General features: G+C 41.4%; 1 protein-coding gene across 2 annotated transcripts in view; it reads right to left on the minus strand.

Annotated features, from left to right (window-relative positions):
• Positions 1 to 18,738, minus strand: part of tmem41b (transmembrane protein 41B) — a 22,350-nt gene extending 3,612 nt beyond the window's left edge. Inside the window, exons 1-7 of one of the 2 annotated variants that reach the window (XM_076291482.1) lie at positions 18,704 to 18,738; positions 17,028 to 17,142; positions 16,132 to 16,249; positions 11,174 to 11,302; positions 10,277 to 10,370; positions 8,590 to 8,694; positions 5,602 to 5,740 (exon numbers count right to left, since the gene is read on the minus strand). In XM_076291482.1, the coding sequence (XP_076147597.1) occupies positions 5,602 to 5,740; positions 8,590 to 8,694; positions 10,277 to 10,370; positions 11,174 to 11,302; positions 16,132 to 16,249; positions 17,028 to 17,118 (676 nt within the window). In that variant the 5' untranslated portion in view covers positions 17,119 to 17,142; positions 18,704 to 18,738. Of the gene's footprint in view, positions 1 to 5,601; positions 5,741 to 8,589; positions 8,695 to 10,276; positions 10,371 to 11,173; positions 11,303 to 16,131; positions 16,250 to 17,027; positions 17,232 to 18,703 lie in introns of those variants that run through there. The other variant, XM_076291481.1, reaches the window with a different exon arrangement.
• Positions 18,739 to 22,885: the final 4,147 nt, after the last annotated feature.

The raw sequence follows: 22,885 nt of genomic DNA on the forward strand, positions 1-22,885 counted from the left end.
GGCCAAAACCTATGGCTTAAATTAAATGATTTCGTAATGACAGAAAGCTATGTAAATCGCGTGGTAATTACCTTTATGTTGGGGTAACTTGTAACTTCTCACATGAGGAGCTGGTAGTGTTAAGTGCATAGACAGTAAAATAAAGTGACAACGCTAACCAGGCTAATAAACAAACCATGCTAGTACGGTGAGTTAACGTCAAAGGGCAAAGTCACGTGACTTCTAGTTGTAGTCTGTTTATGAAATGAAAGGAGCAATTTCGTTTTTAAAAAAAAGGCAAAATAGTGTGATATTTTCACAGTTAGTAGGCTAGATTATTACTTTACACACAATGAAAAATATTGAGGCAAATTGTAGACCCTTCCATATACAACTAAACACAGATGTTGAAGGTCTTGCTTAAGTGGATTTTTAAAAATCATTTTTCTATGTAATTTGCACTTTCAGAAATAAGAGATGCTGTAGGCCTATTTTCAGTTTTATAGCTGATTGTCTTATTTTGTTTACAAGTTACAGATGGAGTCTGGGTACTTATTGTACTGTTTAGCCTATATCTTACACACTTCAGGCTGTTGCAGATAGCTCAGGGAAGAGACTGTATGACACTAGGTGGTACAGCCTGAGACATGCACAATAAAAAAAATGCTTTCTGCATTTTTGTTTTGCTTTTCCCTCCATTGTACCGAACTCGTACCGAACCGTGATGTCCGAACCGAGGTATGAACCGAACCGTGACTTCTGTGTACCGTTACACCCCTAATATATACACACACACACACTAGCAGATATGCACATCAATATACACACACACACACACACTAGCAGATATGCACATCAATATACACACACACACACACACTAGCAGATATGCACATCAATATACACACACACACACACTAGCAGATATGCACATCAATATATACACACACACACACACTAGCAGATATGCACATCAATACACACACACACACACTAGCAGATATGCACATCAATATACACACACACACACACTAGCAGATATGCACATCAATATACACACACTAGCAGATATGCACATCAATATATATACACACACACACTAGCAGATATGCACATCAATATACACACACACACACACACACTAGCAGATATGCACATCAATACACACATAGGCCTGTCGCGATATTCAATAAATCAATTAATCGCATGATAATTAAAATTAGCTCGATAATTTTTCTGGCCGCGATAAATGCCATTTGCATGCTTGTTTGTTTTCCTCGTCTCTCTCTCGGGTCCTTAGAGTAACGATGAGTGAACCCTCATGTCAGTCACTTATCAGTCGCATGGTGTGTGGGGAGGCGGGACTACTGGCGTAGCCTACCACAGAGTGCAGCTAAAGAGCCGCGTGAGAAGTATCCGGTAGGCACTAGGCAGAGAGAAAGCTAGTTGCGAGTTCGAGACAAAAAAGATGGAATAACGCGACAGCTGCAATGTGGGAGCATTTCGGATTTAAACCGAATGCCCGTGGTGAACCACTGCACGTGTGCGAGTCGGTGTGTCGCATTTGTTGGAAAACAGTCGCAATTAAAAGCGGCAACACAACAAACATGCATATGCATCTAAAACACAATCATCCGCTGCAGTTTTCCCAGTTGGGGAAAAAAAAACAACAAGTGGGCCGTCTTCCTCTTCCCGAGGAAAATTCTCAGAACAACAATATTATCGCTTATCGCAATAATTTCTGAGACAATTTATCGTCCAGTAAAATTTGTTATCGTGACAGGCCTATACACACACACACACACACACACTAGCAGATATGCACACACAGTTATCAGTTATACACACATCAATACACATGCTCAGGTACCATCAGCCAACCACCAACACACAGCCACACACAGGTACATATCAACGCACAACATTCACCTAGAACTACTTATGTATGCCCATATATAGAACTACTTATGTATGCCCATATATAGAACTACTTCTGTATGGCATATATATTCACCTAGAACTACTTATGTATGCCCATATATAGAACTACTTATGTATGCCCATATATAGAACTACTTATGTATGTCATATATATTCACCTAGAACTACTTATGTATGCCTATATATAGAACTACTTATGTATGCCATATATATTCACCTAGAACTACTTATGTATGCCAATATATAGAACTACTTATGTATGCCCATATATAGAACTACTTATGTATGCCCATATATAGAACTACTTATGTATGGCATATATAGAACTACTACTTATGTATGCCCATATATAGAACTACTTCTGTATGGCATATATATTCACCTAGAGCTACTTCTGTATGGCATATGTACTGAATCCACAACAGTAAGTGGGTTTATATTACAGCTTTACGCAAAAGGATAAGTTGAAAAAACCCAATTTCAAATAGTCGGTGTTTCCATTAAGTGATGCAATGCCATTATATGAGGATCTCCCAAATACTGATACGCTTTGACAGTTTACCTTAAATTGTATCCACCAAAAACCATGGTATTTATAAATTGAGGGTGAATGTAAACTGAATATAAAGCGACAATGTATGACAAATCTGGGAGGGCATATTCTACATTTATTTTTATTGTAGGTGCATTTTGTTATTGTTCGGAGTAGAGTCGCACCGATGTCCTCATTTGGAACCAACTATAAACATAATCCTGTCTCTTCAAAAGACCAAACGAAACGCACCTTTTTGAACGCTTTAGTGTCATGTGATTCACCTAAATGTGAAAAATGTGTGAAATGATGCTATTTCAATGCGTCTGAATGTACCTCATGAGTGTTTTCTTGCGATATTTGTGAGTCTTTGCAATATTCACATGTTTCTCTTCTCTCGTTGTTTCATTTCACACTTCAGATGGTGCATTTTCAGGGTTAATAGAAACCAGCCTAGTGTGGAATAATCAGCCTAGTGTGGAATAACCTAGTGTGGAATAACCAGCCTAGTGTGGAATAATCAGCCTAGTGTGGAATAACCTAGTGTGGAATAACCAGCCTAGTGTGGAATAATCAGCCTAGTGTGGAATAACCTAGTGTGGAATAACCAGCCTAGTGTGGAATAATCAGCCTAGTGTGGAATAACCAGCCTAGTGTGGAATAATCAGCCTAGTGTGGAATAACCTAGTGTGGAATAACCAGCCTAGTGTGGAATAATCAGCCTAGTGTGGAATAACCTAGTGTGGAATAACCAGCCTAGTGTGGAATAACCAGCCTAGTGTGGAATAATCAGCCTAGTGTGGAATAACCTAGTGTGGAATAACCAGCCTAGTGTGGAATAATCAGCCTAGTGTGGAATAAGCAGCCTAGTGTGGAATAACCTAGTGTGGAATAACCAGCCTAGTGTGGAATAACCAGCCTAGTGTGGAATAACCAGCCTAGTGTGGAATAATCAGCCTAGTGTGGAATAACCTAGTGTGGAATAACCAGCCTAGTGTGGAATAATCAGCCTAGTGTGGAATAAGCAGCCTAGTGTGGAATAATCAGCCTAGTGTGGAATAACCTAGTGTGGAATAACCAGCCTAGTGTGGAATAATCAGCCTAGTGTGGAATAACCAGCCTAGTGTGGAATAATCAGCCTAGTGTGGAATAACCAGCCTAGTGTGGAATAATCAGCCTAGTGTGGAATAAGCAGCCTAGTGTGGAATAATCAGCCTAGTGTGGAATAACCTAGTGTGGAATAACCAGCCTAGTGTGGAATAATCAGCCTAGTGTGGAATAACCTAGTGTGGAATAACCAGCCTAGTGTGGAATAAGCAGCCTAGTGTGGAATAAGCAGCCTAGTGTGGAATAACCTAGTGTGGAATAACCAGCCTAGTGTGGAATAAGCAGCCTAGTGTGGAATAAGCAGCCTAGTGTGGAATAACCTAGTGTGGAATAAGCAGCCTAGTGTGGAATAATCAGCCTAGTGTGGAATAAGCAGCCTAGTGTGGAATAATCAGCCTAGTGTGGAATAACCTAGTGTGGAATAATCAGCCTAGTGTGGAATAATCAGCCTAGTGTGGAATAATCAGCCTAGTGTGGAATAAGCAGCCTAGTGTGGAATAAGCAGCCTAGTGTGGAATAACCTAGTGTGGAATAACCAGCCTAGTGTGGAATAAGCAGCCTAGTGTGGAATAAGCAGCCTAGTGTGGAATAACCTAGTGTGGAATAAGCAGCCTAGTGTGGAATAATCAGCCTAGTGTGGAATAAGCAGCCTAGTGTGGAATAATCAGCCTAGTGTGGAATAACCTAGTGTGGAATAATCAGCCTAGTGTGGAATAATCAGCCTAGTGTGGAATAAGCAGCCTAGTGTGGAATAAGCAGCCTAGTGTGGAATAATCAGCCTAGTGTGGAATAATCAGCCTAGTGTGGAATAACCTAGTGTGGAATAACCAGCCTAGTGTGGAATAATCAGCCTAGTGTGGAATAACCTAGTGTGGAATAACCAGCCTAGTGTGGAATAAGCAGCCTAGTGTGGAATAAGCAGCCTAGTGTGGAATAACCTAGTGTGGAATAACCAGCCTAGTGTGGAATAAGCAGCCTAGTGTGGAATAAGCAGCCTAGTGTGGAATAACCTAGTGTGGAATAAGCAGCCTAGTGTGGAATAATCAGCCTAGTGTGGAATAAGCAGCCTAGTGTGGAATAATCAGCCTAGTGTGGAATAACCTAGTGTGGAATAATCAGCCTAGTGTGGAATAATCAGCCTAGTGTGGAATAATCAGCCTAGTGTGGAATAAGCAGCCTAGTGTGGAATAAGCAGCCTAGTGTGGAATAACCTAGTGTGGAATAACCAGCCTAGTGTGGAATAAGCAGCCTAGTGTGGAATAAGCAGCCTAGTGTGGAATAACCTAGTGTGGAATAAGCAGCCTAGTGTGGAATAAGCAGCCTAGTGTGGAATAATCAGCCTAGTGTGGAATAAGCAGCCTAGTGTGGAATAACCTAGTGTGGAATAAGCAGCCTAGTGTGGAATAAGCAGCCTAGTGTGGAATAAGCAGCCTAGTGTGGAATAAGCAGCCTAGTGTGGAATAAGCAGCCTAGTGTGGAATAACCTAGTGTGGAATAAGCAGCCTAGTGTGGAATAAGCAGCCTAGTGTGGAATAAGCAGCCTAGTGTGGAATAACCTAGTGTGGAATAAGCAGCCTAGTGTGGAATAAGCAGCCTAGTGTGGAATAAGCAGCCTAGTGTGGAATAAGCAGCCTAGTGTGGAATAAGCAGCCTAGTGTGGAATAACCTAGTGTGGAATAAGCAGCCTAGTGTGGAATAAGCAGCCTAGTGTGGAATAATCAGCCTAGTGTGGAATAAGCAGCCTAGTGTGGAATAAGCAGCCTAGTGTGGAATAAGCAGCCTAGTGTGGAATAACCTAGTGTGGAATAAGCAGCCTAGTGTGGAATAAGCAGCCTAGTGTGGAATAAGCAGCCTAGTGTGGAATAACCTAGTGTGGAATAAGCAGCCTAGTGTGGAATAAGCAGCCTAGTGTGGAATAACCTAGTGTGGAATAAGCAGCCTAGTGTGGAATAAGCAGCCTAGTGTGGAATAAGCAGCCTAGTGTGGAACATTAGCAATAACAACACACACAGCAGAGGCGGCACCGCGCCCCGTCCCCTTACCCAGAAATGTGCCGAGGAAGAAGACTCCGAGGGGCACGTTGATGACGGGCGAGGTGATGTTGATGAACCAGTTGGGCAGGAACGGCGTGATGCGCAGGAAGATGATGTAGTTGATCAGGTGCTCTCTGTGCTTGTCCACCTGCGGCAACAAACACAAGTCAGACAGGGAACCAGAAAATAAGGTCAAAGGTTACCTCATTCTACAAGATTTCTGTAGCATTCTATGACGTTTAGACGCAGGGGAATAGATCAACACTACTGTAGCATTCTATGACGTTTAGACGCAGGGGAATAGATCAACACTACTGTAGCATTCTAACCAAAATTAGACCGTATCATGTATCAGTGTATCATTTTCTAACCTAAAGTGGTTAGAAAAAATGAAAATGGGAATCCGCCAAAATCGGTATCTGCAGGTCAAATTCTATGAAGAATTGGAAATGGGATTCGGGCATCTCTAAATGAGTTTGCATCTTTTTCCAAAGGCAAAATTGATATATGAAAAGTAGTAGTAACGGACACCAACTGATTTTTTGGCGAAGTGCTAGCAACTGGCGGTGCCGCACACTCAAGCTCCATATGACAGCAGGTCTTTACTGCACACTCAAGCTCCATATGACAGCAGGTCTTTACTGCACACTCAAGCTCCATATGACAGCAGGTCTTTACTGCACACTCAAGCTCCATATGACAGCAGGTCTTTACTTCACTACGTCTCGGCCAGGGATTAAAGTGAAAAAAAATCGTTTGACAACTTTTTTCAGGCCATAAGTCATATGTTGTTCATATCTACCTATAGAGATAGCACCCCTTTTGCGGTCGCGACCTATAGGGTTTTAATGTACAAAAAGATGCAAACAGCAAAAGTAAAGGGAGTATTCGCCTTATTCACACGGCGGCCATTGTTTAAACCAAAATGAGGCTACAGGGTACACTTACTATATAATTAATGCCACCTACAGGTGAATGCATAGAACATAACAATCCTATGGTTTGTGTACCCTGTAGCCTCGTTTTAGCCGCCAATGGCCGCCATGTGAATAAGGCAAATTGAGAGTGTTCTTGATTGAGATTGAGTTTTCCTGATGAACAAAACAATATTTCAATACCATCCCTGACCATTGCTGATTAGCCATTGCTGTTCTTTTCTACTGCAGCAATATTGTAGAAAGGCTTTAACACACTCTTATTTAATTACTTCAGGCCAAAAGTGTTTAAAGGGGAGATTTTTTTCTTGTTAATATGCAATTCAACACCAAGTAAAATTTATAAAATCAAGTTTGCAAGACTTCCCATTTCCTCATCAAAGTAACGAATCAGAACATTCTAGATATTGTTCATATTTCTATTTGTTGCCTCAACCGCATTTAATGAAAACATGGTAATTTTGAGTTTTACAGACAACTCAGTTTTCCAATGAGCAGCAATACTGTGTGCTCATGCAGGAGGTCTGCGCATTTGATAACGACAATCTGGAGAGGGCGCTTTTGTCTTCAGCAACAGATTGTATAAGGTTGACAAGAGGTTGCGATATGGTGAGGGACAGGTCGTGTTGCGCTATGAAAGCACATGCGTAGCATACTTTCTAAACGTAAAAACGGTCAGCCATAGATAAACATAGCCTACCTCTGTCGTAGTGGCTAGTTGCACCAGGTAGGGAAGATGTCCTGAAGTGCACAAACGTTAACCTTATGGCGGTCTTCTGATTGGTGGCGTGCTAAAACGTTTTCCTATTGCATCCATAAACAATTTTCTTGCAGCGAACCGCGCAAAAGCAAACCCCTGGCACTTTAATTTCTTTACACCATGGCTTAGTTCTCCCCCGTTTCCAACAGCCAAGCCCATCTCCATTTATTTTCTTTAACTGTTTTGTCTATGACATGTGTGCCTTCCTTTAGCAACAACGCATCCATGACAGCTAGTGGCCTTGCCAAATAGACGCACACAAATCATGACGCCAATATGCGAGGTTCTGGTAGGCCTACTGGTTATGGTTTTGTGCTATAAACTAATGATATTTTATAGCAAAGTTTTAAGTTGACTATTTTAATTGCATTGTTATTTTTTGTCAACATACACTCACAACCTACTGTCGTTAAAAGTGTAGCCTCGGCCTAAGTAAAATAGGCTACAAGGCTGTCTGTGCGTCACAAACACAACTGACCCCCTTACTCAACAGTTCGCGATGATGACAGTGATATATATTTTTTTTTAATGTTAACACGCTCAGTTAAAACCTTCTGTCGCAAATGGTGAAACACATTGTTGTACAACAGACGGGATAATAAATGGCATAGGCTACGGTTTATATTGCGTCTTTACACATGTTAGTTGCATTGATTAAAAACTGTAACAATAATAGGCTACATCGGGTGGCATAGCAGGCTATCTGTTCAAGTCATAGGTGACACCCAAAATGAATGAACCTCCCCTGACAAGAGCTCCCGATAGTAGGCTAAGAAATTGTCTACATTGATGCAGACTGCATGGGGCTAATACAGCACCTAGACTGCATGGGGCTAATACAGCACCTAGACTATGCATGCAGACTGCATGGGGCTAATACAGCACCTAGACTATGCATGCAGACTGCATGGGGCCTGATTAATACAGCACCTACAGCACCTAACCCTTCACTGCTCCCCGAGCGCCGCTGTTGTTGCAGGCAGCTCTGCGCCGGGATTAGTGTGTGCTTCACCTCACTGTGTGTTCACTGTGTGCTGAGTGTGTTTCACTAATTCACGGATTGGGATAAATGCAGAGACCAAATTTCACGGGATCAAAAGAGTATATATACTTATACTTATATAGGGATCAAAAGAGTACATATACTATACTTTATATACAAGGCTAGTATATGTGGTGCATACAGAATACAAGGACAATACTGCCTCAGTCACACCGTCATGTCAAAGCAGCAGCCTTATGGATCCTCAGGTGCTATTGGTCACCTGTCACACCAATCAGAGAGCAGCATCCAATACATACCTGCTGAGACCAGTTCTGGACTCGCTCCGTCAGGTACCTGTGCACCACAGGCCGCCCCACCAGGTAAGACAACAGGTAGCAGAAGGACGCACCCAGACCTGAGCACTGAGAGAGGGGAAAGAGAGGAGGAAGAGGAGGAGGAGGAGGAGAAGAGGAGGAGTAGGAGGAGGAGGGGGGAGAAGAGGAGGATGATGAGGAGGAGGAGGAGGAGGAGGAGGCGGAGGAGGAGGCGGAGGAGGGGGGAGAAGAGGAGGATGAGGAGGAGGAGGGGGGAGAAGAGGAGGAGGGAGAAGAGTAGGAGGAGGAGGAGGAGAGGAGGAGGAGGAGGAGGAGGAGGAGGAGGAAGAGGAGGAGGCGGAGGAGGAGGGGGGAGAAGAGGAGGGGGGGGGGGCAAAAAGTGGAAAAGGCCAAACAGGGCATCACTACACCAAAAACTGACAGCATACAATACCTGTCCTTACTGTGGAGATGTTGTGGGGGTGGAGGTGTTGGGGGTGGGGGTGAGGTGTTCTAAGGTGGAGGTGTTGTGGGTGTGTTGTGGGTGGGGGTGTTGTGAGGGTGTTGTGGGTGGAGGTGTTGTGGGGGTGGAGGTGTTGTGGGTGTTGTGGGGGTGGAGGTGTTGTGTGGGTGGAGGTGTTGTGGGTGTTGTGGGGGTGGAGGTGTTGTGGGTGGGGGTGAGGTGATCTGAGGTGTTGTGGGGGTGGAGGTGTTGTGGGTGGGGGTGAGGTGATCTGAGGTGTTGTGGGGGTGGAGGTGTTGTGGGGGTGGAGGTGTTGTGGGTGTTGTGGGGGTGGAGGTGTTGTGGGTGGAGATGTTGTGGGTGGGGGTGAGGTGCTCTGAGGTGTTGTGGGGGTGGAGGTGTTGTGGGTGGGGGTGAGGTGCTCTGAGGTGTTTTGGGGGTGGAGATGTTGTGGGTGTTGTGGGGGTGGAGGTGTTGTGGGTGGAGATGTTGTGGGTGTTGTGGGGGTGGAGGTGTTGTGGGGGTGGAGGTGTTGTGGGTGTTGTCTAGAAGACTACTCTTCAGTCTTTTAATTATTCTACCTTGTTTCTTTTATGTTTTCTTTTCATGATATCTTGAATTTCCCCTTGGGGATCAATCAACTAACTAACTAACTAACTAACTAACTAACTATCTATCTATCTGCTTTTATTTGCTGGTACTGTTTGCTTGTCATGTAAAGCACACTGAATGAGCCCTCTGTGTATGAAATGCACTACTCATGGGCTTCATCAGGTCCAGTTCCACGGGTGTGTAAAGCATCTAGACTATGCATGCAGACTGCATGGGGCTTACAGCACCTAGACTATGCATGCAGACTGCATGGGGCTTGATTAATACAGCACCTAGACTATGCATGCAGACTGCATGGGGCTTACAGCATCTAGACTATGCATGCAGACTGCATGGGGCTTGATTAATACAGCACCTAGACTATGCATGCAGACTGCATGGGGCTTACAGCATCTAGACTATGCATGCAGACTGCATGGGGCTTGATTAATACAGCACCTAGACTATGCATGCAGACTGCATGGGGCTTGATTAATACAGCACCTAGACTATGCATGCAGACTGCATGGGGCTTGATTAATACAGCACCTAGACTATGCATGCAGACTGCATGGGGCCTGATTAGCACAGCAGGGGGCCCGTGAACATGAATACGGAGTGCTGGAGTGGACTCACCAGGCAGACGAGGAACAGTGCCAGGGGGAACGGGTACAGGTACCCAGAGAGGATGCTGAGGAAGATGGAGCCGGGGATGGCAAAGGTCTGGAGGCTGACAACCAGCAGTCAAGGCAACACACAAGAGACGGGACATACACACACCTGTTTGTGTGTGTGCTTGTGTGTGTGTGCTTGTGTGTGTGTGCTTGTGTGTGTGTCTGTGTTTTCCTGTCTGTTTAGTGAAGGTGACCATTACAGCATCATCACAGAGTCAGTCAGTTTGTCGTCCACGGCATGATGCATCCCTGGCCAGCAAGACTACTCTTCTACTCTATTCTACTCTTCTACTCTATTCTACTCTATTCTACTCTTCTACTCTATTCTACTCTATTCTACTCTTCTACTCTTCTACTCTATTCTACTCTATTCTACTCTTCTACTCTATTCTACTCTAAGACTACTCTATTCTACTCTATTCTACTCTAAGACTACTCTATTCTACTCTATTCTACTCTACTCTATTCTACTCTTCTACTCTATTCTACTCTATTCTACTCTTCTACTCTATTCTACTCTATTCTACTCTATTCTACTCTAAGACTACTCTATTCTACTCTATTCTACTCTATTCTACTCTAAGACTACTCTTCTACTCTATTCTACTCTAAGACTACTCTTCTACTGTAAGTGTGTGCTATTCTTCTACTGTAAGTTATTTCATTCTGAATGATTGAATTCCCCCCCATCAACATGGGAGATGTACGGGTTAAATAAACATTCTCGATGCTGACATGCTTCAAAGCTGTGACCACAACTATCCCCTGCGGTTGGTCCAATACTGGCCCTACAGTGGCCCTCTGGTGCCTTCCTGTGAGACGTGCACTGCGCACAGCGGCGAGCGTCTGGGAAGGATACAACAGGTAGGTGGTGAAGTAGGCCAGCAGGACCTGCGAGTAGTAGGTGTCTTTGTACTTGGACAGCACGGTCCCCAGGGCCTTAGCGTCCTCCATGTCCCTGGGGATCTTCATCTTCTCCTTCTCGTCTCTGCAACACACACACTAGCGTCACACAATCCCACTACAGCACCACAAATGAAAAATGACACTTAGCCTTCCTGAAACATGTTTATGAGACTCTGGGCCAAATGTACGTACATTTGTGAACATACCGTTATTAGCGTCATGGCCAACTCGCAGAAACCGCACGCTATAACTCTTATGTTAACGTTGTAAACCTGCAGTTCTTTGGGTAAACAGCACCTTGTTCCACACCCCTACTGTAATTTACGAACGTTAACAACTGAACGACATACTTCAATCACAAGCACAGTTGAATGAAGTTAACGGATGACAACATTAAAAGGAATCAAACGTTTAGTGATCATGAAATAATACATGATAATACATCAAGAAGTAGGAAGATGATGATGTGCAAGTTCTACTTGTGCACGTAGGCTATGGAAAATTGGTCAAAACTAGCAAGTAGGAAAGTTTAAGTGGATGACGTGAAAATAAGACATTTAAAAGGCCAACGAAAGTTAAGGTTTCTTTCGATTTAGTACAAAGATGCAAAACTGGTGCTCTAAATAGCGATTCTGTTGTCTTTGAAAGGTTCTCTTATTGACGCATTTAACTGCAATTTGGATTAACACCTGCTTTTACAAGGCAGAAATATTTAGGCGCAAAATAGACGTGCGATTCCATGGGCGGCATCAGTTTTCGTACATACAGGGGAATACCTAATTAGGCACATTTTACGCTTCTCCTCTCATATTTTTTCACGAAACTCCCACCTTCCCCTGACCCTCCTATGAACGCATATGCATGAGAAGCATGAGCAGAAAAAAAGAGGAAGAACAAACGGACTCAGAGCAGGGAGCATAGACTGAAAGATGAGGGAGTTAGCCAGTAAAGTAAAGTAAAAAGTACATAACACATGTACATAACACAAATAATGCGTTACGAAATATTAACGCAAAACGCATTGTGTTTACCTATTTCCTTTGTGGGGGGCTGATGTCAAGTAACAGAGGCCGCAAAACCTGAAGCAGCAAGATCGTTTATTTTATTGTCTTTGGAGTTAGCTGAAGACGGAACGTGAGAAACTTGTTGGCGAAAATGTTGAGTTTTAAAAAGTTGCCTGATCAGTGATCACCACCACCAGACGCATCACACACTGTGCATAGACAGTGGAGAGACAGAGGAGGGACCAACATTTAGATCAAATAAATAATAGCTGTAGGCTACTGCAAACTGTTTTTCACACTTGTTAGAGAAAGTATATAATGTCAACATGCATCAACAGCATGTTATATAAAGATGATACTTTTTGGGTCCGCTCTATAAAGATCCAACTTGAACGTAGGCCCTATGCTACTCCATTTGATTGAGAATGTGTCTGAGCGCACATAGGGCTGTAACGATTACTGGTATAATGGTAAACCGCGATAAAAATGTTGACGATAATAATTACCGTTTTCATTTCAAACATCATGATTATCACTGTTGATTACCGTGGTGTGGAAACCGTGTGTTTAATCTTTCCCAGCTTCATCCGAGCCTGCTTTTGACATATAGTAGGCCTGGTACAATGGAACAAAACTGGTACCCTACTGATTCTGTTGTCTAATTGATGGTTTTAACTACGATTCGGATTAGGCTACACCTGATTTTAAAAGGCGGAACTTTTTCACCGCAAAATGTGCACTGTATCATGTAGCCACTCTGCGTCTTTTTATGTTCACGTTCACATTAAATCCATTCCACTCACGTTATCAGGAGAATACAGTAGCCTAAAGTTTTATTTTGAACACTCACTTTGGTCTCACTCATTGCATCCAAATAACATAAATAGCCAACTCCAAGTTATGGTAGGGTAAGTTAAGCTATAAGCACATAGCCAATTAAACATGAAGAAAAAAGTGAACGGGACACTTTTTGAAACTATTTCAGCTTGTGTAGGCCTATCAGTGCTTTCTGAACATACTGAACACACTTTTAGAAATACCGTGATTATACCGAAAACCTTGATAATTTTGGTCACTATAACCGTGAGGTTAAATTTTCATATCGTTACATCCCTAAGCGCACACAAGGGGGAGAGAAAACAAGTGGCAGGTTCCAGCTGGCTTGTCATTGTTGATGATAATTTTTGAAATTTAAGTTAAGATTAAGATTAAACTAAATGTGGCAGTGGTTGGGATAGACTGATGGGGGCGAGAAGAGGAATGAAGCAAGGGATGAGGATATCGACAGAGAAATAGAGTCATTCCGTGTCAAATCACCCAGTGGCTGGCAGGTCACCCTCTCCGAAAAAATCAGAAAAAAATCACAGGTGTTTGTAGACCAAACCTATGCATAAATCTTAAATAGTATATCTGTATCACTAATGGTTCCAAAACTACAGCCCTTTGAAGTTTCAAGTCATTTTAAGCATCGTGGTGAACAATCCTTTTTGTTCAACTTCCAACATTATTGGCTCTTTTGGTATTTCACACACATTAGTGAAACTATGTGAATAGAAGTACATTTTCCTGTTGAATTAAACAATCCAATCAAATCAGGTGTATCTTGTGTAATTTCCCCTCTGCAAAGCTCTGAAAATGGCTATAAATTCATTATGTGAAAAAACATCACCACCTTTGAGGGCTTGTCATTCAAAAAGTATGTGACACAAATTCATCAGATTTTTTTCCCACTCATGTATGGATTATTAGGTCATGTCCATGCATTAACTTTGGTTGTTAACATTATCATATTGTCAGAGCATTTTTATTAAATTGGGCTTGATTTTCAAAAAGCCCGTTTTCATCTTCTCATTTCACCAAGTGGACAGTTAACAGGATTTTTTTTAATTTTACCATATATCATTCTGTATGTGAGGATCATCTGCCCAAAATTTGGGCTTGTTGTTGAGTTTCTTTATTGAGATAAGATTTTTTACAAATATTGTCTATAAATCCACTGAATTTGTACTGGATCTGCAGTACCACTTTGCACCACATGTGGTGCTCTTTTAATACAATGGAAGTCAATGGAAGAGTAAGAGAGTCACTTGTTTGCTGCATATATCCAATCTAAACACACAGTTTATGGTTCATATGGTTCAAGAAAAAAGGGGTTTCTAAAATTCAGTGCATTGTCAGATGCAGAAAAATCAATGCTAAAGATTTATCATCTTTTTACAAATGCCTCTTGGATCCACGAGTCCTCAAACCTTGTTATGAATACTTGTGATGGAAACACACATGGTCATCTTCATCAAGTGAAATACCTTGATGAACTGAATTTTAGAAACCCATTGTTTGATTGTTTGTTAAAGCACTGATCTCCATCTTGATGCTCTTTGTCTATGTATCACAGAGGACTGCATCCCAAGCATGACGATGAATATAGACTTTGCCTAACCAGCTGGCTAGAAATTATTAAAGTGCTCACATAGGCACTGATAGGTTGAAGCTGGTGTAGAAAACTCATTACAAAGATGGTAATTATGCTAAAACCTCTTGCTGCATGTATGATGACCAGTCAGTCTTATGTGTGTATAATTTACTTGATCAGTTTATTTTCTCTAAATAAGATTTATGTATGAGTAGTATGTTGTTCATATTGCAATAATTATTTGGACCAATTCAACTATGAACCATAAACTGTGTGTTTAGATTGGATATGTGCAGCAAACAAGTGACTCTCTTACTCTTCCATTGACTTCCATTGTATTAAAAGAGCACCACATGTGGTGCAAAGTGGTACTGCAGATCCAGTACAAATTCAGTGGATTTATAGACAATATTTAAAAAAAATCTTATCTCAATGAAGAAACTCAGCAACAAGCCCAAATTTTGGGCAGATGATCCTCACATACAGAATGATATATGGTAAAATTAAAAAAAATCCTGTTAACTGTCCACGTGGTGAAATGAGAAGATGAAACAGGCTTTTTGAAAATCAAAATTTAAAAAAAATGCTCTGAAAATGATAACAACCAAAGTTAATGCATGGACAGGACCTTATAATACATATATGTGTAGGAAAAAAATCTGATGAATTTGTGTCACATACTTTTTGAATGAGAAGCCCTCAAAGGTGATGATGTCTTTTCACATTATGAATTTATAGCCATTTTCAGAGCTTTGCAGAGGGGAAAGTATACAAGATACGTCTGATCCGATTGGATATTTTAATTCAACAGGAAAATGTACTTCTATTCACATAGTTTCACTAATGTGTGTGAAATACCAAAAGAGCCAATAATGCTGGAAGTTGACCAAAAAGGATTGTTCACCACAATGCTTAAAATGACTTGAAGTTTCAAAGGGCTGTAGTTTTGCAACGATTAGTTATCCAGATATACTATTTAAGATCTATGCATGGATTTGGTCTACAAACACCTGTGATTTTTTTCTGATTTTTTCGGAGAGGGTCACCTGCCAAATTGCGCTGAAATTGGGTGATTTCACACGGAATGACCCAATAGACAGACAGACAGATAGATAGATATATAGATAGATAGATAGACAGATAGATAGATAGATATGCCAAACATGAAAAGAAGTGTTTGCACTTTGTTTATATTTTGCGGTATGTATTATGCCAACAATGTTAATAAAATGATCAGTGACACTATCTCATAAACTCATAATTCTCTTATTTTCACCGGAAAAAATTTGGCTAGAAGAAATTCTGATTGGCTAGTAACTTTAGAATGTGACCAGCCACATTGGCTTTTGATCAAAAAAGGTAATTTGGAACCCTACCTGTTACTATCTATCCAATCAGAGTGTGTTAAAGGCTGTGATTGAAAATCAATAGTTAAACCACCAATCAACTGGGGGAAATGACTTGCTACTGGAAGTGCTGCAGGGAAGTGCTCACATGCTGAGTTCTGGAAAGTTCCTGTAGACCAGGTACATGACGGACGCAGAGCAGGCGAAGATGCCGACGAGGATGAGGAGCGACACGCGAGCCGATCCCACCCCTTCATATGAAGACCCTAGGGACACACACACACACACACACACACACACACAGAGTTAAAGTCCTACTGAGGAAAAAAACAAACAGGACTTCCTCTGGCCCAGCGTGACTTATTGCGCTGCTGGCAGCAATCATTAACTAGTAGTTGCATCATTTGTTGTGGCGTGGTAATGTGGCTTTCTGTGTCATCTTAGGCCACTCTGCGGCCAGCGATGAAACACACAGACTCACTCACTGCTATTCTCTCAACATTCCAATGTCTGTAGTAGCACAATACAAAATGTATATGGGGTACTGATGGTGAACATGTCCAGGACAGTTTGGACACCAGTGACCTGAAGTAAACTCTACTCGGCTAACGGCATAGCTGTGTAACTAAAGCACGGGACTCATTAAGTCCGAGCAGCTACACAAACTACACCTTTGGCAAAGTAACTTAGCAGTTTACAACTAAACTCCTTTTTCGCCTCTACATTAGGCTATACTTTGACAACCACGGAGGAGATCTTAACGTTAGATAATGTAATTTGAATGTCGTTAAGAGGCTCAGCTAGGAATTCCAACCAAACCAAGTTGAGAGAACCGTCTTGACTGCTATGCTTGTAATGTTAAATTCAACCATGGCCTTGTCATAAGACGTCCAAAAGCCGATATTGAAGATATGGAGTTTAATAAATAGCGACCGAATGGCATCGTCCCGACATAATCGGACAGATAGCGGTCGAACAAAACTGACAACGCTATCTTAGCAGCTAGCATTAGCTGGTGAGTTGCCAATATTAGACTCTAGTTACCTTTAACTGTCAAAGTTTCCGTAGGCTTCGGTTCGTCTTCAACCAACGGTGTGGCTTCTGCCTCCCGCGCGGCGCCTCTTTTCTTGGCCATTCCGTGGGGAAATCGGTCGGTAATCTGTCGGTAAAAGGCTGATATGAGCGGAACGGCCCGGCAGAAGCAGATGTACTGACAGCGAAGCCCAGTTAGGGGTTCCTTCCTGATTGGTGCGGCAGAGCTACGCAAAACAGCAGCGACAGTAACGAAAACCCCAATATGGCCACCATTCGCACATACTTCAAAATAAAAGTCAAAATTCATTCATAAGTTTTTCAACTCATGAAGAGGAAAATTATTAATTTAAAATGTTATTTGTGTTAACAAAGGTAAAATAAAAAAAAAGTTTAGTTAAAATAAGTCAGTTAAAATGAAAATACACCTTAAAATGTGATATTATTTCTACTGTATTGCATAGTGTTGAATTAAAATTGTGTGGATGATAAAACAAGTTGTGCATATTTAACCACATGCATTCAAATTTCAAGTTATTGCCTGAAAATTGCACTGTGCCTATTTACAAGGGCATTGTTCCCACCTCTTTTGGGGCCAACCATCAAATGTTGGACCTCTATAGGAAGCTGAGAACCTGTAGTTTTCGTAGGAAAGTCAAAGTAACTGTGTGATGTACTGACAAAGAGTTACAGAGGCTAGAATTTTTTTTTTTTTCTGCCGGATTACAAGCATCTCTGAACTGACCACATTTCAGCCCTCTAGGTCACTTGATATCACTTAGAAACACAACTGAGCCCTAGCACCAAGTCTTGTGAAGCTGTGTGCAAGTAGATCAATATAGAATGAAAATATGAGTGCTTTAGACCATTATTTGCCAAGGTATGCTCATGTGTTTTGTAAAATGCCTATGGAAACTCCCCATAGGACTTTTGTTATCCAAAATGCATACTGACAATCAAATGCTTACTGCACATGAACCCCTTTGTGTAGAAGCATAATCCTGGTCTCAAATAAGGGGTAACATTTTGAGGTGTCTTGACTATTTAGATTGTATGTCAGGTGTTCTGATATAGACTGACTACACAAAATATGGAACAATTACAAACAAGTCTCTATTTTTGCATTTACTTTGTTGGTTCAATGAGTGTGTATAAGATAGACTATACATCTGTACAACTAATATTGGATAGTACAACATGAAGATTCAATTTCTATGGATTCTTGTGAATATTTCAGTACCCAATATGTTGCATCTACTTATTGTGCTGCAGCTACACTGCAGCCAGAAGTCAGGGTACCAACAAAAGCGGGGGGGGAGGGGGGGGGGGCATTTTGGATCAAATTGAATTGAGACTTAAAAGGGGGTTGAAATGGAAACCTTACAACTTGTACTTTAAGAATATATATAGATATGTATGCCAAATTTGCCTTTGTAGGTACCAGGCCATACTAACTCTGTACCGACTACCGAGTCACATACCAGGCATGTCATTGAAACATACTGTTAGTGTTAAACTTCAAATTGTGTGGCTGTTTAAACAATACGTTGTTCCAACCCTATAATTAGGCTGAAGAATAAAACGGTCTGTTTGGGCAGATTTAGCACGCCCTCATGGTTCTCTGGACATCCTCATGAATAATTAATTACTGCATGGCATACTTCCCACCATCACTTCTCAGCACGCACCTTATTGGCTGCTCTGGACCCCTGAGACGCTGTCACTGAAAGAGAGAATAAAAACAAAGAATATGTTTCAGTTCAAACATGGAAACGTGTTGAAAAGCCATTTCTGGTACCATGGAAACATGTTGGAAAGCCATTTCTGGTACCATGGAAACGTGTTGGAAAGCCATTTATGGTACCAGCTATTAGGCTAACTGAAGTAACACCATCCAAATCAAACCAGCTAATAGGCTAACTGAAATAAAACCATGCCAATCTCTAGGTATGGTGAAGGGTATGTGACGATGTGGGGCTATTTAAATTCCAAAGGCCAAGGGAACTTTATCAGAATGCATAGTATCCTGGATCCATGAAATACGTAACTGGCCTTTAAAAATAAAAATCTGACTGCCTCTATGGAAATTTAACATAGGGGGAAATGTAACATACTTACACACCCTGTATTTTAATGAAGAGCAACCGACTGTAGCCTCTTGTTTTTGTGTTACCGTTTACTTTGAGAATGTCACCAGGCGCCCTTGGTTGAAAAACATGATGCCCAAGTGATCCATTTTGGGATAGGGTGAAAAGGCACCTGACCCCTCACTGCTCCCCGAGTGCCGCTGTAGCAAGGCAGCTCACTGCTCTGGGTTAGTGTGTACTTCACCTCACTGTGTGTTCACTGTGTGCTCTGTGTGTTTCACTAATTCACGGATGGGATAAATGCAGAGACCAAATTCCTTGTATATAAGTATACTTGGCCTAGAAACCTGATTTACATTTTAGTGTTGGGTGTTTTTTATATTTGTATGGCCTTTTTATGCTTTTAATTAGACAGGACAGTGGAGAATGACAGGAAGTGAGCGGGAGAGAGAAAGTCGGGGTGGGATCCGGAAAGGACCACGGGGCGGGAATGGAACCCAGGTCGCCGGCGTACGGTGCAGGTGCCCCAGCCAGCCGCGCCACTGCTGGGGCCAGTTTTTTTAGACAATGGGGCCTTCTCAAAGTAAATGGTAGCACTAATACAAGAGTCTACATTAAGAGTTCTGGAGGAAAAGACGTGTAAAAGGGCAGTGTGCTGAGAGTCTACATTAAGAGTTCTGGAGGAAAAGACGTGTAAAAGGGCAGTGTGCTGAGAGACCTGAACGTGCTGGTAAAGTGGGTATACTGTATTGCCTCATTTTTGAGTGCTGATTCTGAATATCATATTTACTGCTGATTTTCTAGTTTTAAACCTGCTAATTAGCATTTGCGGCCTAAAACTCCATAGGCAACATAGTGTGAAAAGGGTAAAAAATGTTTCTCCTTGATATTCTTATGAAACTTTACTAGTTGATTATTTATGTTGAGCAGTGATGGGCAGTAACGCGTTAGAAGTAACGTGTTACTGTAATCCAATTACTTTTTTCAAGTAACGAGTAAAGTAAGGGATTACAATTGCAAAAATAGTAATTAGATTACTTTACTTTCCTGCAAGCAGCCTGCGTTACTGCGTTACTAAACCGTGATTTTGTCATAGGCAGTAAAAGAATTTGGGATTTTGCCATATGGATTTTGTGAGACTAACTTGTGACAATGATGTAGGCTATAGCTGCGTGATATAGATGTAAACAAACACACGTGTGCAAGACATGGAGTGAGGGAGAGAGCGCGAACATGGAGCATTTAATTCATTGCAGTTCAGACATTACGAAAAAAACATTAACGCTGTACACTCTTCATGGGAAGAAACATGTTGTCTACAGCGAATAATTCCACCTCAAATCTGAGCAAGCACCTAGCAAGCCGGCACAGAAATGTGAAACTCATTGAGACACCCCCAGATCCCGACATGACGGCTGCAGCAACAGGTGAAAATAGAGGACGTTGCGGGTTCCCTGTAGCCTACTGGCCCGTTATAACAGAAGCCAGGGCATTATAATATTCTGGCTGCATTCACTGTGATTTGGAAAATGGGCAAAAATATAATGTGGTCTTTGCCTTAATGGGGCTGGTGAGTGTTGAAGTCTTTTTTTAGTTTATTTTTTTATCTGTAGCCTAGGCCCAGGTAGCACCCGATGCGCAATTGTGGTATTCATAGGGAAGCGCTCGTGTCAAGGCAGCGTGAGCGCATGTTTGAATCTGCAAGCACGTTCACTAATGAACATTTCTTAAAGCTGGCCTATCTTTGCGATATATTTGGAAAGCTCAATGAGTTAAATATCCAGTTACAAGGCAAAGACAAGCACCTACCTCACCTAGCAGATAAGATTACTGCATTCACCAAAAAACTTGAGGTATGGGACAGGCGCCTCGATCGCAACAGTATGCCTTTGAGAATCTGAGTGAAATCGCTGAAACGTCTGCTTCGGGAGACACTCTTGTGATCCCATGTATTAAACAGTAGGCCTACATCACATCCCTGCAAAGTTTATTTCAAAAATATTTCCCAACCAGCAGTGCTCAGTATGACTGGATTATGGATCCATTTAATGCAGCATGTTGGTATTTCATTGTATATATTGTACAATGCTGTAAAATATTGGCTTATGCTTCCTAATATGTTGCTGGAAAACAGAAATATGTGTGTTTAATTTACAATGGCACATTATGTATTTATTTATTATTATATCTGCAGCACCAGCTGATTTTAACTCTGTTGAAGAGGATATATTTAGAACTTGTCATTATTTCAATACATTTGACAATTTTAAGCTTGACCTACCACTTTCTTAGAGCAATGAAGGACAGGTGGGGCTCGAAAAGGCCCCCCTGATCAAAGTAGGGAATGAAAGAAAAAGTTTGAGAACCACTGCCTTAAACTAAGCATTTACATGAAGCACAGTAGCCTATGCCGATTGAAACACATTCCACTCAGATAGGTGCTACCAGGCTCATATAGGCTATCACTTTTAATTGCAAACAGAAAATGTCTAGCTAGCTGTTTATACCAACTTAATATCATGACTATTGCTAATATAGTGCCAAATGTGGAGTTTGTGGACTAGCCATAGGCTTATATTTGAATGGAGCTGATCATTATGAGAGTTGTATAGATGCTCTTAAAGTGACAGCGCACCATTTATAAATGAGTTAAACTGCATCAAATTAGTAGTATTTCTTAAGAAATATTTTAAACTAACAGTTCTGCTTTGGGCACCATCACCATTTATTTACATCTATTCGAATGAAGGAGTATACACACCAAAAAGTTAAGATTGAAACTAATAAAACCAAGTTTTAAAAAAGCGTATTCAGGTTGTGTATAGCTAGTGTGTTTTTGTAAAGTAACTAAGTAAAGTAAATAGTAAAGTAACTAATTACTTTTGAAAATAAGTAATCAGTAAAGTAACTAGATTACTTTCTTGGATAAGTAATCAGTAATCAGTAACTAATTACTTTTTCCAAGTAACTTGACCAACACTGATGTTGAGACAATATTTTTTCGCTGTACCGAGCGATCCAGGCTCCTCCTTCCAGGGATCCAGTGCTGTGCAGTGCTGTGTAGTGCTGGTTTGCTAAAGAGGCTATGTCAATAACAATGACTAGCCTGACCCCAGTGCTGTGTAGTGCTGTTTTTCGTGCTGGTTTGCTAAAGAGGCTATGTCAATAACAATGACTAGCCTGCTGCTGGTTTGCTAAAGAGGCTATGTCAATAACAATGACTAGCCTGCTGCTGGTTTGCTAAAGAGGCTATGTCAATAACAATGACTAGCCTGACCCCAGTGCTGTGCAGTGCTGTGTAGTGCTGGTTTGCTAAAGAGGCTATGTCAATAACAATGACTAGCCTGCTGCTGGTTTGCTAAAGAGGCTATGTCAATAACAATGACTAGCCTGCTGCTGGTTTGCTAAAGAGGCTATGTCAATAACAATGACTAGCCTGCTGCTGGTTTGCTAAAGAGGCTATGTCAATAACAATGACTAGCCTGCTGCTGGTTTGCTAAAGAGGCTATGTCAATAACAATGACTAGCCTGACCCTCCTGGTGCAAGAAAAACGTGACGGCACTTGTTGAAATTGAAATAGGCGAAAAGTGTTGTATAGTTTGTGTGGTGTTTGCTAAAATTGCACACATTAATTCACTGTTCATGTTTCAGTTGTTATGTTGTTTAGCACTTTTTAACACAAATATTTGTAAATATTTGTATAGTTTGTATGGTGTTTGTTAAAATTGCACATTGCAACAGTTATTTTTGATAAATAATTGTTATACATAATTTTATAAATG

This window comes from Alosa pseudoharengus, unplaced genomic scaffold, assembly GCF_046254945.1.
Source record: "Alosa pseudoharengus isolate Yale_2024_CS ecotype anadromous, Long Island Sound unplaced genomic scaffold, YU_APseudo_1.1 YU_APseudo_1.1_scf_19, whole genome shotgun sequence".
Lineage (NCBI taxonomy): Eukaryota > Metazoa > Chordata > Actinopteri > Clupeiformes > Clupeidae > Alosa > Alosa pseudoharengus.